Here is a 22,092-nt window from a genome sequence, read left to right on the forward strand (position 1 = left end):
GTATTGACTCATACTCGAGGGTGGGAAATGCAGCAGCGACTGGTAAATTTCAAAATAAAAATAAATACCAATAAAATTACATTAATTAAAGCACAGTAGATTAAATGTTTTTGAATATTTACATAAATATTTACATAAAACTGTAATTTAAGATAAGATTGTCCAACTCTGATTAAACCATTATTCTTCCAATAATAATAGAGAGTAAAATAATAAATGTAATAATAATAATAATAATAAAGTAAAATGGAAATGTAGTAACAACAGTAATAATAGATTAAATTAATAAATGTAATAATAATAATAATATAGTAAAATAATAAATGAAATAATAGTAATATAGTAAAATAATAAATGAAATACTAGGTTCTTGTGGGTTTTTTCGGGCTATAGAGCCATGTTCTAGAGTCATTTCTCCTGACGTTTCGCCTGCATCTATGGCAAGCATCCTCAGAGGTTGTGAGGTCAGACCTCACAACCTGTCAGACCTCACAACCTCTGAGGATGCTTGCCATAGATGCAGGCGAAACGTCAGGAGAAATGCCTCTAGAACATGGCCCTATAGCCCGAAAAAACCCACAAGAACCTAGTGATTCCAGCCATGAAAGCCTTCGACAATACAATAAATGAAATAATAGTAATAGAGTAAAATATTAAATGTAATAATAATAGAGGAAATTAATGTAAATGTAATAATAATATTATAAAAATAGAGGAAATTAATGTAAATGTAATAATAATATTATAAAAATAGAGGAAATTAATGTAAATGTAATAATAATATTATAAAAATAGAGGAAAATAATAAATATAATAAAATTATAATAACAGAGTAAAATAATAAATAACTTGGACTTGAGCAGAAGCTGAGGGGGGCCTTTTCAGTCTGAAAAAGGGGCTGAAAAGTTGGCTTATACTCGAGTATATGTGGTAACTTCCAGAAGCTTATAGCTAATGGTCATGTTGACTAGACACTGTAGTCCCAAGAAGTAACTTTTTCCAAATTCTTCATCAAATTTTTCAGGTAGCATCGAATGTATTTGAGGCTAGGGGTTTGTGGGAGCTGAATTTATGGGCAAGTGCATATTGTGTGTGTATGTGCGAAAGAGAGGGAGGAAGGGAGAGAAAGGAAGAGAAAGGCTGATCTAAAAAAAAATAAATCCAAGATGTTAAGGGGACATGAACTAGTGGTGGTTAGAAATTAAAGAGCTGCGATTCTAAAGTAATACTGGGAATTCAGGCCAGCAGAAGAGCATTTACAGTGGATTACTAAGCTTCCCAAATCACCAAAGAGGTAAAGTCCAGCAATATAAGACTCCTTTGTAGCTAACTAAAAATACATTGTCAGTGGATTTGTCCAGTTTTATGTATAAGCAATACTTCTTTCACCTGAACTAATACTAGTAGTCATATAAGCCCCTTATTGCCATGTGCTGCATTTTTTTTCCTTTTTGCTAATCTTCAAGGATTTAGCTTCTTTGCCACATACCTCAGGGCACCAACTGATAAAGCTCTAACTCTCCGTTTTTCCAGGACACCAGCAGAGCGGCCTTGCAAAAAATGAAAATCACTCAAGAGATTTAAAAGGAGGGAAATTTATTTTCAAAATCCTGACTTGCAGCAAAGAGGTGGACTTTTCCTGTCTATTTTTTCTCCCAGAAAAAGCTTATCTGTTGAGATCAGTTTAAATTTTAATTCTATCTAGGGACTCTTTCATGCAGTCTAGCTTTAAAGTTTATCTTTTGACAGGGACTTTTCACCAAGGTAACAGGAAGCTTTGTCAATGTAATCTGCCCAAGCTTATATTGCTTTTCCTATAATACAATATATTTTAGGACTATAAAGAATAGACTTTTAATAGGTTATATCACAGCATTATAGTCCTAATGTTACACTGAATTAGAAAAAAAAAAGCCAGGAGACAGGAACTAGTCATGGAATAGGAAGAGAACCATCATTTCATTCTATCTTGAGTCATTTCGATCATTTGAGAGTTGGTACACATACCATAGTTTTGGATACGGCTGCATCTCCTCCCAGTATCTGTAAATAATATCAATGTTTTAGATCACAATGAACAACAATTTCCCAATGCAAAGGCTTTCATAATGTACAGATATTGATTTACACATCATTTCAATTCTATACAGGTTGATCACCCCTTTTCTGGAATTACAAAATCTAAAATACTCCAAATTTTGAAATTCTTCAGATGGGTGGCTAAGGTATCTTTGTTTTTTTGATGATTTAATGTACACAAACTTTGTTTAATTCACAAAGTTATTGAAAAATATTGTGTATAAAATTATTTCCAATCTGTATACGGTAAATAAGAAACATTAATCACATTTATGTTCAAACTTAGGTTCAATCTCTGTGAAATCTCATTGTGTATGCATATGTAAATAATGGAATAGCACTCCAAAATCTGGAGAAAAATCTGAATTTCAAAACGCTTCTGGTCCCAAGCATTTTAGATCTTTGAGAATTAGAAAGATGAAGGAGGGGTCCCTAACACAAAACCTTCCCATTAAACAAAGGGGTAGGGAGAGAACATGGAAGCAAATGGGTATGGTAGACAAGCTAGGGCAGTGGCTCCTAACCTGTGGTCTGTGGTCTGTGGACCACCAGTGGTCCACAAGAATAAAAATATGATCTGCGGCCATACCATTGCTACACCTTTGCCTTGAAACCAAATGGCAACAAAAGCGACTGGTCTCGTGAAACCCTCTTATAGTCTCGAGGAAACGGGGATGTCAGGAGGGTAGAGGCTCATTACCCACAAAAGATTACTTTTACCACATCAGTTCTAGATCATTAAATATGGTTTTTTGTGGATGAGCAGATGGCGGCTACCAGATAGCATATATACTGTATCACAAACTAGAGCTGATATAGTCAATCCAATGCAAATTTCTGAATCAGAACCCCAAATAATCAAACTAAATCTAAAGTTGATCAAAAACCGATTCGTAACCCTTTTGGTACTAATGTTGGAGAGTGGTGCCTGGTCAAAGTGGTTCCTGGTCAAAAAATGGATGGGAGCCACTGAGCTAGGAGAAGATGGCAAAAGATGAAAACACACTGTCTAAAATCTTTCTATTCCAAATGACTTTATGTTTTCACTAGCAGAGCCACCTCTTTATTCATCTTCTCCTAAAGGATTGAGGTAAACCTTTCCTTTTTCTCCCCTGTCTTTACCTTCCAGATACCCCCAAAGTCTGCAAAATCTATTCTTCTTCACAGGAGGAATGCTATACCTCTGAAATCAGGGGCAATATGAACAAAAGGAAACCAAGGTGGTGAGTTCTCCTCTCCCACTCCATTTCAAAACATATGGTTAGGCTACAGGGGGTGTCTAATAACACAACATAGCAATGTATTCATAATATGACAAAATAATTTTGGCAAGCAATGGTTTCTGCATAATGAGCAAACAATCTGTAAGCTTACAAAATTCCTTGTAGAATAAACCCAGGAATAACATCTTTTTCTCTCTAAAGGAAGTGAATCATTCTTCCAGTTGTATGTCCAGCTAGGCTTACAAAATCCATACTAAAATGGATATTTCAGTTTCTTAGGGAAAAGGCTACATTAAGCACATATTCTTCATTTTTAATGCCCCTCTCAAAGTTTAAAGGTCACTTTTGTGTGCCTTCAAGATGCTTTCAATACATGGCAACTCTAAAGAGAACCTATTGTGGGCTTTTCTGGGGCTGACTGTATGTGATATACGATAGAATTATTATCTGAACAATTCATTTTATGGGGAAGGAGACCCTGTGGTTTTCCCAATGTTCTTTTACTAGAATTCACATGACCCTCAATCACTAGCAATTATGGCTGCGCCTCTTGGGAGTCCAACATCTGAAGGATATGAGACTCCCAAAGCCCTTATATGGTCAACACTGATCTATTCTACCTGCTGCTCAACACAGAAATCACAGCAAGTGAAAACATTGGTTCATCTTGCCCAGTATTGTCTGCTTTGAGCAGCAGTAGGTCTGAATGGCTTCTTACAAACCTAAGATTATTTAAAATTAGAATATTTTTAACTGGAAACTAAACCTAGGAGTTTTCTTAAAACCTTTGTTCATTATGTTTAAGTCTACAGGAAAAAATGGAGTGAATATATTTATGAAGCTGGTATGGAGGTTGACAGTGCAAAGGTCTTTCAATGGGTTTCTTGAGATGTAGTCCCTATATCTCAAGAAAATACGTGTCTAGTGAGAAAGAAAGATGTCATGATCATTGCTTGCATTTACTCATTTTATGCTTGCCTCCTTCTACCAACACCCCACAACAGCTTCTCTAGTCAAAAGTAGACTGCAAACACCCTTTAATTTTAAAAATAGCATTGACATGGGAATGCTGAAAAGCAGTGGAAGAAATTAAAACTGTATCAAAAATATATTGTTCAGAAAGATGCTAATTTTAAAATCTTTAGAACTCATAGTCTCATCTAACAATTGTGAAATGCTTTAAAGGCATTTTAATTTTATGTTTAATATTTTCATCTGAACATGAGGAAGAACTTCCTGACTGTGAGAGCCGTTCAGCAGTGGAACTCTCTGCCCCGCAGTGTGGTGGAGGCTCCTTCTTTGGAAGCTTTTAAACAGAGTCTGGATGGCCATCTGTCAGGGGTGACTTGAATGCAATATTCCTGCTTCTTGGCAGGGGGTTGGACTGGATGGCCCATGAGATCTCTTCCAACTCTATGATTCTATTATTCTATTTTATTGTGTTACAGTGGTTCTCAACCTGTGGGTCCCCAGGTGTTTTGGCCTACAACTCCCAAAAATCCCAGGCAGTTTACCAGCTGTTAGGAGTTCTGGGAGTTGAAGGCCAAAACATCTGGGGAGCCACAGGTTGAGAACCAATTCTTAGAACATTAACTTCTTGCCCTTCCTAAAACCTATCATCTTTTGTAGGACCATCCAATTTCTAGCACACATGTTGAGAGCAAGTAAGGAGGAAGGACAAGCACCACATCCCTTTGGGTTCCCTGGTGGAAACAGTTCCTCCAGAAGAAAACCTGAAATAGATTTTACCCTAAAATTGATGTACTGATCTAGTGTAAAGATCCCTCCACCACATATAACAACAACATACTTTTTCATGTTTATGTTTCTCTTTCTCCTTCTCTTTTTTCTCTCTTTCCTTCTTTTCTTTTTCCTTCTCTTTCTTCTCCTTTTCTTTGTCTTTCTCCCTCTCTTTCTTCTTCTTCTTTTCTTTTTTGTCTTTCTTCTTTTCTTTGGGCTTCTCTTTCTCTTCAAAGAGTTTCTCAGGTAGCATTGTTGAGAGAGGGGCCATCAATGATGGCAGCTTCATAGCAGTTGGAGTACTGAACAAAGGCAGGGGCAGGTCTTTGGAAGGCAAAACAAGAGGTGCCGAGGAAGTTTTTATCTTTTCTTTTCTATCTTTCGCTTTATCTTTTTCTTTCTTTTCTTTATCTTTCTTGCCCTTTTCTTTATCCTTTTTCTTGTCTTTATGCTTATCACGCTCTTTTTTGGAGCTGCCATCTTTGACTTTGACTTTGGGGTCATCGTCAAAGTCCTTCATTTTGTACTTGTAGGCATCCAAATCATCATCTCTGATCAGTTCCTTCCATGGAAATTTCATTTCTTTGCCTCCTTCCTTGTCTTTATCCTTGTCTTTATTTTTCTCCTTGTCTTTGCTCTTCTCTTTGTTTTTCTCCTTGTCCTTCTGCTTCTCTTTCTTTTTCATTTTTGTCTTCAGCTCTTTTTTCAGTTTCTTCTTAACTTCTACTGTTGAAGCCAATTTAGTTTTCTCCTCGTAAAGTTTGAATAGAGGTTCTGGAGTTGGCGGAGAAGCAGAAGGAGAAGAAAAGTAAGGAAAGCTTGTGGGTAAATTAGCAGGATTTCCCATGTTTGCTTTTCTAATGACTTCATCTATTGAGTCATCCATTGTCCATGAAATATCTGAACTTGATGTTCCACCAGAAGGAGGAATGGGGGTGCTTCCTGCTTTATTTACACTACTGTTGGCTGAAACAGAAGCTTTAGGTGTTGTAGTCTCTGACACAGACAGTCTTTTAGGACTGGTAAAAATGTCCCCTTCTGACTCTGACCCTGAGGAAAACTCAAATGGATCAGGATCCCGTTCGGCACATGCACGGGCAATTACAGCATCAATGGAATCATCGATTGTCTTATCTGTCACTGCCACTTTCTTTGCTGGATTCTCACTACTGGGTTTCCCAGGGTCAACTGGTGGTGGGGTTTGTTTTATCTGAATATTCTCTTTCCCAATCTTTTCACTTAGTGCTGCTAAGGGAGTTCTACTTGGTGCCTCCTGCTTAACTACTACTTGAGGAACATGAGCTGGAACCTTTGGGCTCTTAGGGCTTCTAGGACTCTTGGATCGGCCTGGTGATTTCTTCTCTTTGGTTCCACTTTTTGGTGACCGAATGGGGCTTCCAACAGCTACTGGGGATGGAACAGCTTTTGGCGTTTTAGTCTTTTGCCCTGGAGACGTTGTTTTCACTTTTGCTTTAGGAGCAAATGCTCTTGGTTCCAATGGTTTGGACACTGGCAACTGCGATTTTGCAATAGGAGCCAGTATGGGTGGCTCAGGAGAAAGAGGGACCTGATCTGCACTATCCTGAACACAAACCGGAGAAAGCATTGGTGGCACCTTCTGAGTGTTTATTGAACTAAGAGGCTCACGTGGCTCTACTGTCCCGTCCAGAGTCTCTCCCTTTATACTGGCTAGTCTTGGCCGCTTCATAGCAGGCATTTCCTCAGACTCTGGGCTTTCCAGTGGTCTTTTGCTTAAGTAATTTTCATCATTAACAGTTTCATCTTCTTCCATTTCTCCTTCTTCCTCCAGTGGAACCTGCATGGCTTCTGCTGAAGTTCCTCCATCTGTAGGCACCTGCTCCTCTTCTTCCTCTGTTGTAATAAACAAGAAAAGGAGAAGTCATTGGTATACATCAAACAACACAACTTTCTGCAAGGAGGTCACCAGAAACATCAATGGATTGAATGACGTATTTTAGCAAATGGGCAAAGATGAAGAAAACATTTCACTAATTAAAATGATACATATACTTCACATGAATAGAGAGAGTTTGTATGCAATGCTTATATATTCAAAATATAGTCTAATTCATAGGGTCATCATAAGCTAACGGTGAATTTCACAAATCCAGTTGCTAGTTGCAACTCAACCAAATAAATCAATGGAAAATACATATTAGTTGCCTTATCAGGTTCTCATTGAGTCAATCAGTCTGTTTTGATGGATTGTCACCTTGTTGTGGTGAGGGGCTTGCGTGTTCCAATGAACCTGCGGGCATAACGACCAGAGTCATGCACTACCAGGAGAGGCCACAGGGGAGGTTCCAGACCAAACACAATCTGAAGACCTTAATGACAAATCAGGTGGAGGAAAAAAAATGGTACACATTACAACTGTTGTGAAGGCGGAAGAAGGCTGCAACAGATTGAGAATCCATTGTTGATGTGTTAAGCATGCCACTGGTTGGGACCTCACTCTGTGAAGACTGTATGTTGATTGGTTGTGCACCGACCTCCACACATTAAAAAAAAAAACCCTCACACACAGGTGTCTCCCAAGAAAAAGAAAAAGAAATGAAAGGTGCATCCAGCCAACCTTGACCAGAACCGCCTTCCACCTGAAAACTAATGTCCTCACTGCGGGAGAACAGGCGGATGAAGAACAGAGCTCCACAGCTACCTACGACCCCACCACCAAGACACTACACTTTGGACAACCATCGTCCTTGGGCTACGAGGGATCGCCCAAGTAAGTAAGTAAGTCTAGTTCAAACTAACATCTGGAACAAGAAAATTAAGGTTGTGTCTGTCATCTAGACTAAACCTAGAAATGAACATCCATGTCTGATATCAGAGGAATTTGAAATTTCTTTCCTTCTCTCTCCTACTTGAGCCTTCTAGGGCAGGTTTTTAGGTGAAGAGGGTAAGAGCCAGAGGAGGAAAGTAGTAGATTCCAGAAAAAGTCATGGGATCCAGCAGAAGTACACTTCCAGATCCCAGACTAGGGTGTCTGGCACCAAACTTCTTCTGAGAAGAGATACATGTTGTTCCTGTCCAGATTTGTAGTGCAATTTTAAAAAGAAAATCACTGCAGCTACAGGTTTCACTCCAACAACTAGTCTATATCTTTACTTCTATTGCATAGCCTTTGCATCTCTGTTTCTTCCAACTTCATAACAAGCTACCTTTTCTGGCATTGCCTTAGGAATACGGGAGCTGATGCAGTACATGGACTTCTTCCGCTTGCTCAAATAGAAGCCCTTTATTTATCTTCTTTAACCAAGCTGCTTTTGAGGCTTAGTATTAGCTAAGACTTTAGAAACCAAAGAAAAGCAACCTGTAGATACTATTGCAAAAGAAAATCCAAAATTATTTATTTTGGGGTCAGGAGAGGCTATACAGGGCTGTTATTTCAACAAACACTGCTTTGAAAAAAGCACAGTATATAATTCTGAAAGTGTTCAAAGTCTTCCTTTATTCTGATTCCAACTTAAAGAATCTCATTTGGAAGAGTTTCCTTTCAGGCCTTGGGAGGGGATGTTTCTTTCCTCTAAAATGTGTCAATGCCCCGATTTAGGAGCGCTGAGTCAAGAGCCCTGGGCTGAGGCAAGAATTTGTGCCAGCATCCCAAATTAAGTAAAAAACGAGCGAACAAGTCAGGCTTTTGCCAAGGCCCAAAGGATTTACAGCAGACAGTCCAGAGTGGAGACTTTGCCCGAGGATAAAACCTTAGCCTTCTGTGAAAAACAGAAAAGTGTTAGGCAGTTCAGTTTTGCTTGGATGGACATGCACATTTCTGTCTCTTAAAAAAACATCGGAGGAGAGAGAGAGAAGCGCAAATCAGTCTCGACTGAGTCGGCACCTGTTAGAAACAGACTGAACTGCCAGTTTCTGGGTTGCAGGCTCCACAAATCTGGTTCAATCACTATCTGATGTATTATATGAATTAAATATGCTCTTGTCCCCTATAATGGCATGGATTTAGAAGAGAAGTGAGCAGAGCTGGAAAAAATATTTCAAATTCATATGCTTCAGCGTCAAAGTTACACACTAGAAAAATACATTGCTATTCCTTACCTCCCCACATCCATTCCTAAGGACCTAAGCAATTATGATTTCTTCAGCCACAGAAACCGTCTGTGATCTATACCAAGAAGTATAGTATAAGCACTTTTTCTTCTCAACATCCATATATGATGGTTGGAGGTCAAGATTTATTAACAGTTACTCTAGAAGTGTTTACAATATTGAAAAGCCTGACACAATTCTGAAGTATTCTAGGTGAAGTAAAGTTATGAAGTATTTTATATTAATATCCACACTCATAGGTCCAAACCAAGAAATGATTCTTACAAAGAGCAGAACAAAGAGCAATGTTTTGTGATTTTGACACTTACGACTGAAAAATAGATATTCAAATAATTTAATCTATGTGGGTGGGCGTTGCCTATCAATGTCATAGGGATTTTTTAGGCAACAAATACTTAACAGGTGTTTTGTTATATTTCCCTTGAAATATAACAAAATAATTTGTTGTCAGTCACCCATTCAAGTACTAGCCAGAGATGACTCTGCTCAGCTTCCAAGATCAGATGGAATCTGGTGCCTCTAAGGAAGTGGTTCTCAACCTGATGGTTTCCAGGTGTTTTGGCCTACAACTCCTAGAAATCCCAGGCAGTTTACCAGCTGTTAAGATTTCTGGGAGTTGAAGGCCAAAACATCTGGGGACCCACAGGTTGAGAACCACTGCTTCAGGTACGTGTAGAAAAAGCTAAAGGCAAGAATGAGAGTTGGATCATAACCCTTTCCCCTGACATGCTAGCTTTCTGTCATCCCTCCACATGGCAGTGTTGACTTTTGCAGATTTGATTATTCAGGGGTTTGTTCTCTCTAGAAATCTCTAGATCCTCCAGCGTGACTCTATGGTCAACTTCCTCCAATCATGATGGAGGACCTAGAGATTTCTAGATAGAGCACTTCCCTAGGAATCTCTAAACCAGTGGTTCTCAACGTGGGGTCCCCAGATGTTTTTAGCCTTCAACTCCCAGAAATCCTAACAGCTGGTAAGTTGGCTGGGATTTCTGGGAATTGTAGGCCAAAAACATCTGCGGACCCCAGGTTGAGAGCCACTGCTCTAAACCTTCCAGTACATTTCTGTGGCCAACTTCCGGTGGAAGTCAACCACAGACTCATGCTGGAAAACCTAGGAATTTATAGAGAGGTATTCTCTTTAGTTATAAACCCCCTCACACAATATCTTTATTCACAGTTCTTCACTTTTACAAGGGTTCTGTGACAGTCTAGCACAGTGGTTCTCAATCTGTGGATCCTCAAGTTTTTTGGCCTACAACTCCCAGGAATCCCTGCCAGTTTACCAGTTGTTAGGATTTCTGGGAGTTGAAGGCCAAAACATCTGGGGAGCCACAGGTTGAGAACCACTGCACTAGCAAGGAATGACATATTCACTAAATTCAGGATAATGTATTTCCTGCTTTTAGTCTGCTTAGTAGTTCAAGCTGTGAAGAAATCATTCATTCACTGCCACTAATTTATCTAGGTTGAAGCATAAAAATATAAGAGCACGTACCCATGACAACAGTTTAGGTAATAAAAATTAGGAACAGTCTTTCCCCTTTCTGGTCAATGGCTTTCAGGCATCATGCCTTTGGCTATTGAAAGTAGTATGAACAACAATAATAAGAAACACAAAATATTGGTTTGATTCTATCCCCCAACAAGTCCAGCCTTGTTCTTCACTCCAAAATGACATTTTCCTCTGCAATCTGCAAGTTACATCCTACAAATTCCCCTCTCAGGAACAGCATCAAGAGAACAAAATGAATCAGAAACAAATTGCAAATCCGAGCAGCTTTCCTGGGTTGTGTGCAACAGGCCCTGGGTCTCATCAATAAATCAGACTTCTTGGACCAAAGAACTCAGTAAAGTATACACACTATATTCCTTGCTTAAACATATTTCATTTTTCCTGTTAAAAATGAAATTATTAGCAAAGACAAGGTAATTAGGCAGTGACAACCCGCACGCTGCAACCAATCAATAACAGGAGTATATTAACTAGGCTGACAGTTGTACCACACTGATGGGTTGTAAATGGTTTGAGACTGACCTGCAAAAACACAGCATTTCCCTAACATTCTGCACAATAAAAAGAGAGCCCTAAAATGCTATATAAGCAAGCTAACCTGAAATGACACCTGGTATTATAAATGGCCTAATCTATATGTTAATATGGTTGTATCACATAACTGCAGCAAGACTAAGATAACAATATGACTTTGGGGTTTCTATGGCTACCATCCTGGGCAAACGCTCCGGAAAGTGCCTCATTGCTGACACCACACAAGCTTTCCGAGGGCTTCTCTTTGGTTATTTATGATATGATTTATGATAACGACAACATCTCCCATTTTCTCTCCTCGTCAGATACAATAAATTGCCATCGTTAATCACTGCTCTTGGTTCGGGCCCGATTACAATAGTATAATAGGGGCACAGCTATGGTAATAGTGTGCATTAAGGTGAGATTTCTCACACCCGCTCATTCCTGATAAAAGAAATATGAATTTGGAGATCATCAGAGACAATGTCACTATCTGGAGTATTTCAATAATCTTCCTTTTGAGTGCTTCTGAGTTGGGCATTTCGGAGCCATCTTAGATTCTCCACTGATCTTTAGACTATGTCCGAGATTACATTTTATGTACCAAACGTTGGAAATCTGTGAAATATCGGCACTTTTTATGTACTGTCACTGGAACATTTGAGTGAGTGAATGTGTCTGCATGCATAAATAGGCAGCTCTTCCACTAGTGTATATCTTTTAAACATGGTGGGGAAGTGGACGGTATTTCAAACTAACATCAAGAATGACAATATCTTACTTAGAAATAACAAGGGAGACGCATTATCAAATGCAACAAGGCAGCTCTCCTTGCCATCCATATAAATTGGCCACCAGATTGGCAGACGACCATAGGAATTTGGGAAAGCAAGGGAAGGTTAAGGTAAGTCCCTCATTTGAAGAAGCACATATAATGCACGTGGAATCTGATTCAACATTACATCTTCACCAGTAGCATGAACTACATTTAGATCTAGGCCTACTTCTGTCTCAGATGGCAGATAGGTATCTAGGTTGTCCTCCTTCAGTCTAGAAGTGAGGGTTCCCTGGGATGAATGCTTCTCCATTCAACATGATTTCCTCTACACATCAGAGAGAAAACTAATTTTCTGCCTTTTTAGACACCTGTATCCTAAGGCAGCATCGTACTAGCACCCAGCTTTCCTCCCATTCCTCCTGGGGCTCTCTGTTCTGAATGAAAACCTGCTCAAAATGGTTTCTCCTTTCAAATATTTTTAGAAGATGGAGAATTGATTTCTTTTCTAGTTTTACTCATAGAAGTGCACCTTCTGGATCTTGACCTTAATTATGGAACAACATTTTCTTTCTACAGAACTGTATCTCATTATGTCAGTCCCTACCTAAGGGGTAGGCAACTGCACAATGGACAATTCTCATCCAACCGCCCAGACCATTCTTCCTAGAAAGTGCTTCCAAACGATCTGTCTGCGCCGTCATTACCAGTCACCATTTTGAGAAGGACCCTGACGGACCTTCTCACAAGCTTACCTACCTACTTACCTACCTACTGATTTTGGTAGAGAACCTATCCCTAGTTGCATCCACATAGGCTATTAAGGCTATCCATACTCAAAACTCTTAATTGATATTTCTCATTTTAAACCAATTTCAAAGAGCATTGTGAGGTGCAGCATAAGGACTCAGAAAGAGAAATATTAAAATCCGAGCAGCAATCCCCTGCCAGGTGCTCCTACAAATTGGCAGCGTAAGACTAATTATGAACATCCAACTTCTTCTGCCCTCTCTAAAATAAACAGAAGGTACCTTAAAAACAATCAATACAGGTGCTTTGCTTCTGGCACATTGCATCAGATAGAGGTACCGTATTCATAATTTTGTTAGCCAAGTATCTTTCGACAAAGAAAAGGCGAAATCTAGGTTGGGCTAGATCCGCAGAGAGCCAATTGTAAAAGCACATCTGTTCCTCCAGAGACTTTGTTCTTGTTTGTTAACCCTTAATGAATTGCCAAATGAGAACGTTTTGTTTGCCACACTTTGAGACTGGCTAAACATTCCTACTAAACTACTCCCCAAATAACAGCTTCAACTGCTACTACAAATGAAATGGAAATCCCAATTGGTGTGGTCTCCTTGCACTGGCAGAAAATGGCAGGTGACAATTTCTGAATTTAGAAGCCAACTAGATGTTACTAGAAAGAGTAAACTGCAGCACAGAATGAAGTATGCATCGCTTAAGGGAGGATGTGACAAAAATTTGGAAAGCAACAACTAAATAACATAGTTAATTCATGACAATATCCTGGAATCGATGATTGGTTGAGATTCTGACTGCAGTCTTCAAATAAGTGGTCTGAAATGAGATTTTCCCATTCCTTGTAGAGGAAGAGAAAAGTCTGTCTGCTCTTCTCTGGAAAATGTGGAAAAATGAGCAATCTTTTTTATTCTGGGCATCAAGAAGCAGGCAATCACTCCTACTCACACAACCATTTATGGTGATGTTGATGATATTTGTGGACCCCCCATCTGGCAGTATATTTCCAAGTTGCCTATTGGCTTAGGGCAACCCCATGAATTTAATAGGGTTTTTAAAAGGCTAGAAATACTTGAAGGTGATTTTGCCTTCCTCTGAAATGTAGCCTTCAGCACCTAGTATTTGTTGGCAATCTTCTATTCAAGTAGTAACCAGGGCTTAGCATGGTTTACGTCCAAGATCAGATGGGGATCTGGTGCCTTTAAAGTATCTAGGTGGTTCATAAGTCTTCATATTTAACACAAATTCATGCCTGACACTTTGGACACATATTGTAAGGATGGATGGAATAAGACATTGGGAATTTAGTTCTGCCAGTTAAAAATGGAAACAAATTTCTTGAGTATTTTGTATACAAGCAATACTACTTATAAGTAATGTGGTGTGTGGGTATTAAATATAGTATAAACTGGGCAGTGTTTTTCATGTGCTAGGGGTCTTTTCCTCCCCATAGGTTTTATGAGGGTCAAGACTACCGCTTAGAAAAGGGAAAGTTTTATCACTCAGCAAGAATTCAGTTCTTTTTCTCTTTCACATTTGTCTCTGGCTAGCCTCTCCTTTGCTGTCGTTTCTCTTTCTAACCATCTACATCAGGTGCCCCTCAGAGGAATGGGGCAAGTGGAGGGAGAGGCACTATCAGACGGCGTTATCTGCTCTGCAGCCACACAGTAGCACCTCTCCGGCGGCACTCAGCAGCCATTTGAAACTGGAGAGGAGAGCCCTACCCTCTGTCAGCTTGAAAATGCTGCTGTCAGCACCCCTAGCAAAGTGCTAAAAGAGCACCGGGCGATCAGGCTGAGTAATAATTCTGCGGGTAGTTCTCTCACTCAAGCGAGCAGCAAAATTTAGAGGGCATGAGAAAAATTAAACCACATCCCCTTGAAGGTCTACTGCCATTTACGGTGACCTTAGGTTTTGTTACAGGAGGGCGACAGAAATCTACTGCTTCTCCTTCCAGAGCGTCATGCATCACTGCAGTCAATGCCTTCAGACAAATCTCCCTTCTCAAGTCTGTGCACAGAAGTTAGGACGGGTCTGCAGCCTGCTGTGGAAAAGGGCTCAAACTGCAAGGAGATATGAGCAAATCAATAAGGCCCCTATTCAGAAGTCGCATTTTGTATAGCTGCCACCTTCCTTAAAAAAACTAAGCTCATTCAGGTTTTGTTTTAACTGATAAGCATATTAAAATGGCATAGTAATGCAATATACTACTACTACTACTACTACTACTACTAATAATAATATGATATTATAATTATATATATATATATATATTACATGTAATATTACTAATAATATTACAATATAATGGTACACTACAATATGGTCATATTTATTACTGATACTGTACAATAATAACATAATATATTGTATGTACATATATCTCGTAAGCTGCTCTGAGTCCCCTTTGGGGAGAGAAGGGTGGCATACAATTGTCATAAATAAAATAGGTACTTAGATAGGAGACCAATACTAATTAACCAATACTAGGCGCTTTAGGCTATATTACAGAGGAAGGAACTGACAAAACCACCTCTGAGTATTCCTTGCTTGAGGCAACCCTAAGAAATACATGAGATTGCCAGAAGTCAACAGGCAATTTGATGGCAGATACACACAGTTGTGAGACAGAAATGACACACTCCTCTTAGAAGATGCCAATGCTGTAGCTGACATTCAAAAAGGGATATTTCTCTCTGGAAAAATATATATTTTTTATCATGTCAGGAGCAACTTGAGAAACTGCAAGTCGCTTCTGGTATGAGAGAATTGGCCATCTGCAAGGACGTTGCCCAGGGGACGCCCGGATGATTTGATGTTTTTATCATCCTTGTGGGAGGCTTCTCTCATGTCGCCGCATGAGGAGCTGGAGAGGGAGCTCATCCGCCTCTCCCCGGATTCGAACCTGCAACCTATCGGTCTTCAGTCCTGCCGGCACAGGGGTTTAACCCACTGCACCACCGGGGTCTCTCTGGAAAAATAAAATGAGAACGTCCATTAAGAGGGTGCCGTTTTTAAAAAATGTGTCTATCTATAGAGTTTATTGTTGTTGCGTGTTTCAAGTAATTTTTGATTTATAGCGCTCCCAAGGCAACCCTCTGTTCAGAAAGGATTTGCCCTTGCCTTCTTTTGAGACTGAGAGAGTATGACTTACCCAAGGTCACCCAGTGGATTTCTATGTCCAAATGAGGAGTCAGACCCTGGTCTCCCAGTGTCATAGCCTAGCTACTAAACCACTACATCAGGAGTCCTCAAACTTTTTAAGCAGAGGGTTGGTACACGGTTCCTTAGACTGTTGAGGGGAGGGCAGGCTATAATTTGAAAAAAACCCCTAATAATTCCTATGCACACTGCACATATCTTATTTGTAGTGCAAAAAGAAAAACCATGAAAAAACAATACAATATTTAAAATGAAGAACAATTTTAACCAACATAAATGTAGCAATGTTTCAGTGGTAAGTATGGACCTGCTTATGGCTAATGAGATAATTAACATTGTTGTTGTTGTTGTTGTTGTTGTGTGTGTCTTCAAGTCTTTTCAGGCTTAGGGCGACCCTAAGTCTAAAGTTTAGGACGGAGGAAGACAAATGATCTTGGGAGGGCTGGATCCAGCCTGTGGGCTTAGTTTACAGATCCTTGGTTTACACCATTTTGGCTTGTTTATACATATACAAGAACCCATCTATACATATATCCTTGGAAAAAAATCAGCGATGCAACTGGGACATTGTTCCCCAAAAGAAATAAATTACTCTGACTAATCTACAAAGAAAGCTCTAATATCTGCACATCAAAATTGTAATGAACCTTCTTATTTTCAGTGTGGCAGCTAGTGGAGTAATGATGCCTCTGAAAGGTGAATAAATACTGTCCTCTCAATCTCATATTGAAGAAGGGGCAGCTTTAGACCACATTGGAGGTAATGTAGAAGCACTGGGGAGCAAGCTTTTTGTTGCTTTTATTGAGTAATATTCAACCAGGCAGCATAAGCAAATATGGACAACTGCAATGTTAACCTCCTACTGCGGGAATGGGCAAGAGACGTGTCCATACATCAGTTAGTCTCCTGTTCCACTTTGATAACTTTGACTCCAAAGTGAGTGATTACTCAACACCAACATAAGATAATAAAAATTAAATAATGAAAAAAGGTGGGAAACTATTGTCCAAAAACAATATATAGAACAAAACATTCATTTAAAAACCCTGCCTCTTCAATCTACAGCAAGGCTTGGCCCCTGGCCACCAAATGACCTTGAATAATACAGGGGGAGAGAAAGTATCTTAGGACCTGGGGCTCTAAAACTATTTTAGAATGAGCTTTGAATAATTGTCCTACAATATGAGTTTCCTGATTAATTGCTTAAGATAAGGTCTCCTTTTCCTTGCTGGCCTCCAGTGGCTCCCTCCACTTCCCATAATCACTTGTGTGTGTCTCTCTCTCTTTTTTCCTGCACACAGGGAATGGCTGAGAGGGAGAGAGGAAAAAAAATGAGATACACAATTCCATTACTTGAGGATTAGCCAAAAGATAACCCTACGTATTCCATTACTGACCATTATTTGAGTAATTATGCAATCAAATTGAGTCAGTTTGAAAGATACCCTAATTGTTTTCCAAGCTTTGCTCAAGCTGTTGCACCCATCCACAACACAAAACTACATTCAGATTGCCCAGGAGAAATTAAAAGGCATCCCATTTTTAAGAAAGTTAATTAGATCGTTCGGGGAGCCAGGTATATAAAATAGAGAGTTAAAGATCTAGTCCAACTAAGCTTACATTCAAAATTATCCAAGATGTGTGAAGAGACCAGATGGAAATTTTTCAGACATTAACATAATAGCATATGTTTTTATTGTTTATGACACTGGGTCAACATACATCCTCAAGGAAGGAGAGAGAGAAGTATATACATCAAGCATGCTTTTTATTACCAAACAAGACCTGGTTCAAAAGAAAGGAAGTGGACAAATGGATTCTTCCCCATGTCTTTGAGAAAGCCAGAGAGCCAAAACATGATTCTGGTTTGAGTCTAGAGACCTGGTGAACTTGCAGGCAGATGGGGCAGAAGCAAAGCTCAATCACTGTCCATGCTCCACTGTATGTCGGGGAGCAATGGGACTTTGGGGAGTTGTACTCTTCACAGAAATCAGCTGAGCCACAAATATTCTCATACAAGTAAATATGGAAGACTGTGTTAGACAACTTTCATGGTATATAAGCACTACAAGAGCCAGCATGGTGTAATAGTTTGAGTGTGGACTCTGAAGACCAGGGTGTCATTCATTGCTGGATGATCCTTGGCAAATCCTACTCTGTTTCATTATTATTATTATTATTATTATTAGATGCACTTATTGACCGCCATTCTCAGCCCTTACGGGCGACTCATGGCGGTGTACAGTACACATAAAAAGACAGTTACAGAGGCCAGTATCAACAACATATGACTATACAACAAATACAAACTACATAAAAATCCGCTTCGTCTCTTAGTAGAATCATAGCCAGTCTCATTTTCCTTATACCATTCCAGTTCTCATTACCGTAATGTTGTTGCTTAGCACTTAATTAAATGCCCTCTCGAACAGCCAGGTCTTAAGGCTTTTTCGAAAGGACATGAGGGAGGGCGCCTGTCTGATGTGTGCCGGGAGAGTGTTCCACAGCCGGGGGGCCACCACCGAGAAGGCCCTCTCCCTCGTCCCCGCCAGCCGTGCCTGTGATGCAGGCGGGATCGAGAGAAGGGCCTCCCCAGACGATCTCAAGGTCCTCGTGGGCTCGTAGGCCAAGATGCGGTCAGAAAGGTATTTTGACCTTTGCCCCAAGCAAATACTGCCAAGAAAACCCAAGAAAGGGTCTTGAAGGCCCACAATACTTGGAACACAATAACAACAATAAAAGCTGCATGAGATAGTAGAACCCCCCATCCCCCAATTTTCCTAACTGGCCACTAGGCTCACCTGTCTATAGGACTGACTTCCAGATGCAGGCATCGTAATTGCTTAAAGCTTAAAGGTAAAGGTTTCGCCTTGACATTAAGTCTAGTCATGTCCGACTCTGGGGAGTGGTGCTCATCTCCATTTCTAAGCCAAAGAGCAGGCATTGTCCATAGACACCTCCAAGGTCATGTGGCCAGCATGATTGCATGGAGCAGCGTTACCTTCCCGCTGAAGAGGTACCTACTGATCTACTCACATTTGCATGTTTTCAAACTGCTAGGTTGGCAGAAGCTGGGGCTAACAGCAGGTGCTCACCCTGCTCAATGGTTTAATGTGCTGCGCCACAGGGGCTCTGGTGTATAAAGCTTATCAAAATAATAATAATAAAATTATAGCTGTTGGCTCCACCAGATATTAGTATTTGGCAGCCTCGGTAGTCAAACAGGCATGCCTTGGAAACAATCCAAGAAGCCAAAATCTCATTTTCCAATCAAATGCAGCTTCCGTAGCCAAAGTATCCCAAACTATTCCATGCAGAATTGGCCCTGAAGTGAATAAAGCTGGATTTATTTTCATCGCTGTCACCATTGTATGTATTGATTCTCAAAAGCACCTTTTAAAAAGAAATGCCTATCTGATTTGGTCTTCCCTTGTCATCTCATAAATCACATTTGTTGGCCCCCAACGTATCTTGAACAGGCCTATCCCTCCACATGCCTCCAGAACTGTTCTCATTAGTTTATTGTTTGCTTGTTAACTCCGGGATCATCAGTCCTAGATGTTATCTAGGTTGCCAACTAAAGTTTTTGTTTTAATCATGCAACTGTCTGGCTTTGAAATTATACTCTGCAACAACAACAAAAAATAGATTTATAGCCCACTCCATGTCATAAGCCTCTGGGAGGGCAAAATCTCCTTATTTAATTGATCCTCAACACATCCCTGCAAGGTAAGTTGTGATTTCCCCCATTGTACAGATGGGGAACTGAAGATTGAGATAAGGGTCTTGTGCAAAGCCACCCAGTATGCAGACGCCCAAGACTGGATTAATTAACTAATTGAAATATATATTGCCAAATCTCAATAGCAGCACTATTTTCAGAATGTTCAGTGATAGACGTGATGTTCTTTTACTCAACAATAGTGACAAATCACTTAGCAACTATGGAGAAAGTCACTTGAAATCCATTGCCCCAATCAAGAGATATACGAAGATAATATTCCAGACTGAAAAAATAATTACATATTTGTTGCATAGGGATGGGGGTGGGTAAAAATCAATCACCATTCTGTACAGTCTAATAACCAAAAGTCTTACTATTATTAAAGAATCCAAAATGTTTTTCTGAAATGTAAATTATTTCCTGGTAATATCTGGATGAAATTTTCAAATGCTTTTCCAGAGTAATTCATGGACAGCATATTACCACAGTCCACTTTGCAAGATGCTAGAACATGAATTAGTGTAAAGATGCATAATTTCTCAAAGAAAAGATGCTGAATTGGTTTAAGAAATTTAGGTATTATTCTTTGGGAATGTCTACAGAGTTTGTGAGGAGCTGCAAAATAGGTATTAGTGGTCATACTATAGGAAAAAATATTCTTGCTCACCGTCATCAGCACCTGAACATCTAACAAAGTTATCAGCCACACTGAACATCTGAAAATCCAAATGAAGAGTAAGGGGGTTGCATGATTTGAACTCAAGGTGATGGAGAATGCCAAGCTCAGAAGATCAGACACCCTGGGTCTTAGCTTGGATTAAGATGGTCAATGTCAAGCCTAGTTCATTACTGGCTTCTCCCAGAGTTTCACTGGGGCCAATGCACTGGCACCAGCTCTATTCCTGCACGAACTCTTGGACAGAGGGATGTTGCTAAGCTCTGGAATGAAGCGCTGTCTGTTTAAGGTTTCCCACTTTCAGAAGCTTGAGAAGGATGACCTGGCCTAACCTGCTGCTGGTCCAACCGACTAGTAGCTAACAGGATTTTTTTTTATCTAGATTAAAAATACAGTGATTCCTTGGTATCTTCTGGGGATTGGTTCCAGGACTCCATGCATTGTTGTTTATTCATTCAGTTGCTTCTGACTCTTCGTGACCTGATGGACCAGCCCACACTAGAGCTCCCTGTTGGCCGTTGCTACCCCCAACTCCTTCAAGGTCAAACCAGTCACTTCAAGGATAACATCCATCCATCTTGCCCTTGGTCGACCCCTCTTCCTTTTTCCTTCCATTTTCCCCAGCATCATTATCTTCTCCAAGCTTTCCTATCTTCTCATGATGTGGCCAAAGTACTTCATCTTTGCCTCTCATAACCTTCCCTCCAGTGAACAATTGGGTTTTATTTCCTGGAGTATGGACTGGTTGGATTTTCTTGCAGTCAAAGGCACTGAATTTTCCTCCAAAACCACAGTTCAAAAACATCTATCTTCCTTCGCTCAGCCTTCCCTATGGTCCAGCTCTCGAATCTATAGGTTACTATGGGGAATACCATTGCTTTAACTATGTGGACCTTAGTTGTCAGATGTCTCTACTCTTCATTATTTTATAGAGATTGGCCATTGCTCTTCTCCCAAGAAGTAAACACCTTCTGATTTCCTAGCTGCAGTCTGCATCTGCAGCAATCTTCTCACCTAGAAATACAAAGTCTGTCACTGCCTCCACATTTCCTCCCTCTATTTGCCGGTTATGAATCAGTCTGGCTGCCATAATATTGGGGTTTTTTTATGCTTAACTGCAACCCAGCTTTTGCACTTTCTTTTTTCCCCTTGGTTATAAGTCTCCTCAGCTCCTCCTCACTTTCAGCCATCAAAGTGGTATCATCTGTGTATCTAAGGTTGTTAATGTTTCTTCCAGCAATTTTAACTCCAGCCTTGGATTCATCAAGCCCCACATGTCACATATGTTCTACATACAAGTTGAATAGGTTAGGTGAGAGTATACAGCCCTGTCATACTCCTTTCCCAATCTTGAACCGTGTTTTGTTCCGTGGTCTGTTCTTACCATTGTTATTTGGTCATTATACAGATTCCTCAAGAGACAGACAAGGTGACTTGGTATCCCCATACCACCAAGAACTTGCCACAATTCATTATGATTCCCATGTAGATACCAATATTCACAGATGCTCAAGTCCATTTATATACAATGGCATGATAAAATGGTTTCGCTTATATAAAATGACAAAATGAAGGTTTACTTTTTGGACTTCTTTCAAAAATTCAAGTCATGAATGGTTAAATCAAGGGATAAGGAGGGCTGATTAGATATTTGGCTATCAAAACTCTTTTTTTTTTTTTTTTTACAGTTGACCAACAAATGTTTGGAGTTTCCATAGTATTGCTATGACCTGAAAATGTATGAGAGAGAACTAGGTGTTTATGTATTCATATTCCAGTTCAGATCTTGAGATTTTACGTAGTTATTTCATCCAGATATTCCACAGTAGTGTA

The 22,092-nt window shown here is 39.8% G+C and overlaps 1 protein-coding gene across 2 annotated transcripts in view; it reads right to left on the bottom strand.

Moving 5' to 3' along the window:
• TAF3 (TATA-box binding protein associated factor 3) overlaps window positions 1-22,092 on the bottom strand; it is a 158,764-nt gene that overhangs the window by 36,737 nt on the left and 99,935 nt on the right. For both annotated transcript variants that reach the window (XM_067469322.1, XM_067469321.1), the window contains exons 3-4: window positions 5,113-6,914; window positions 2,008-2,043 (exon numbers count right to left, since the gene is read on the bottom strand). In XM_067469322.1, the coding sequence (XP_067325423.1) occupies window positions 2,008-2,043; window positions 5,113-6,914 (1,838 nt within the window). The remainder of the gene's footprint in view (window positions 1-2,007; window positions 2,044-5,112; window positions 6,915-22,092) is intronic.

Source organism: Anolis sagrei, chromosome 5 (genome assembly GCF_037176765.1).
Source record: "Anolis sagrei isolate rAnoSag1 chromosome 5, rAnoSag1.mat, whole genome shotgun sequence".
Taxonomy (NCBI): Eukaryota; Metazoa; Chordata; class Lepidosauria; order Squamata; family Dactyloidae; genus Anolis; species Anolis sagrei.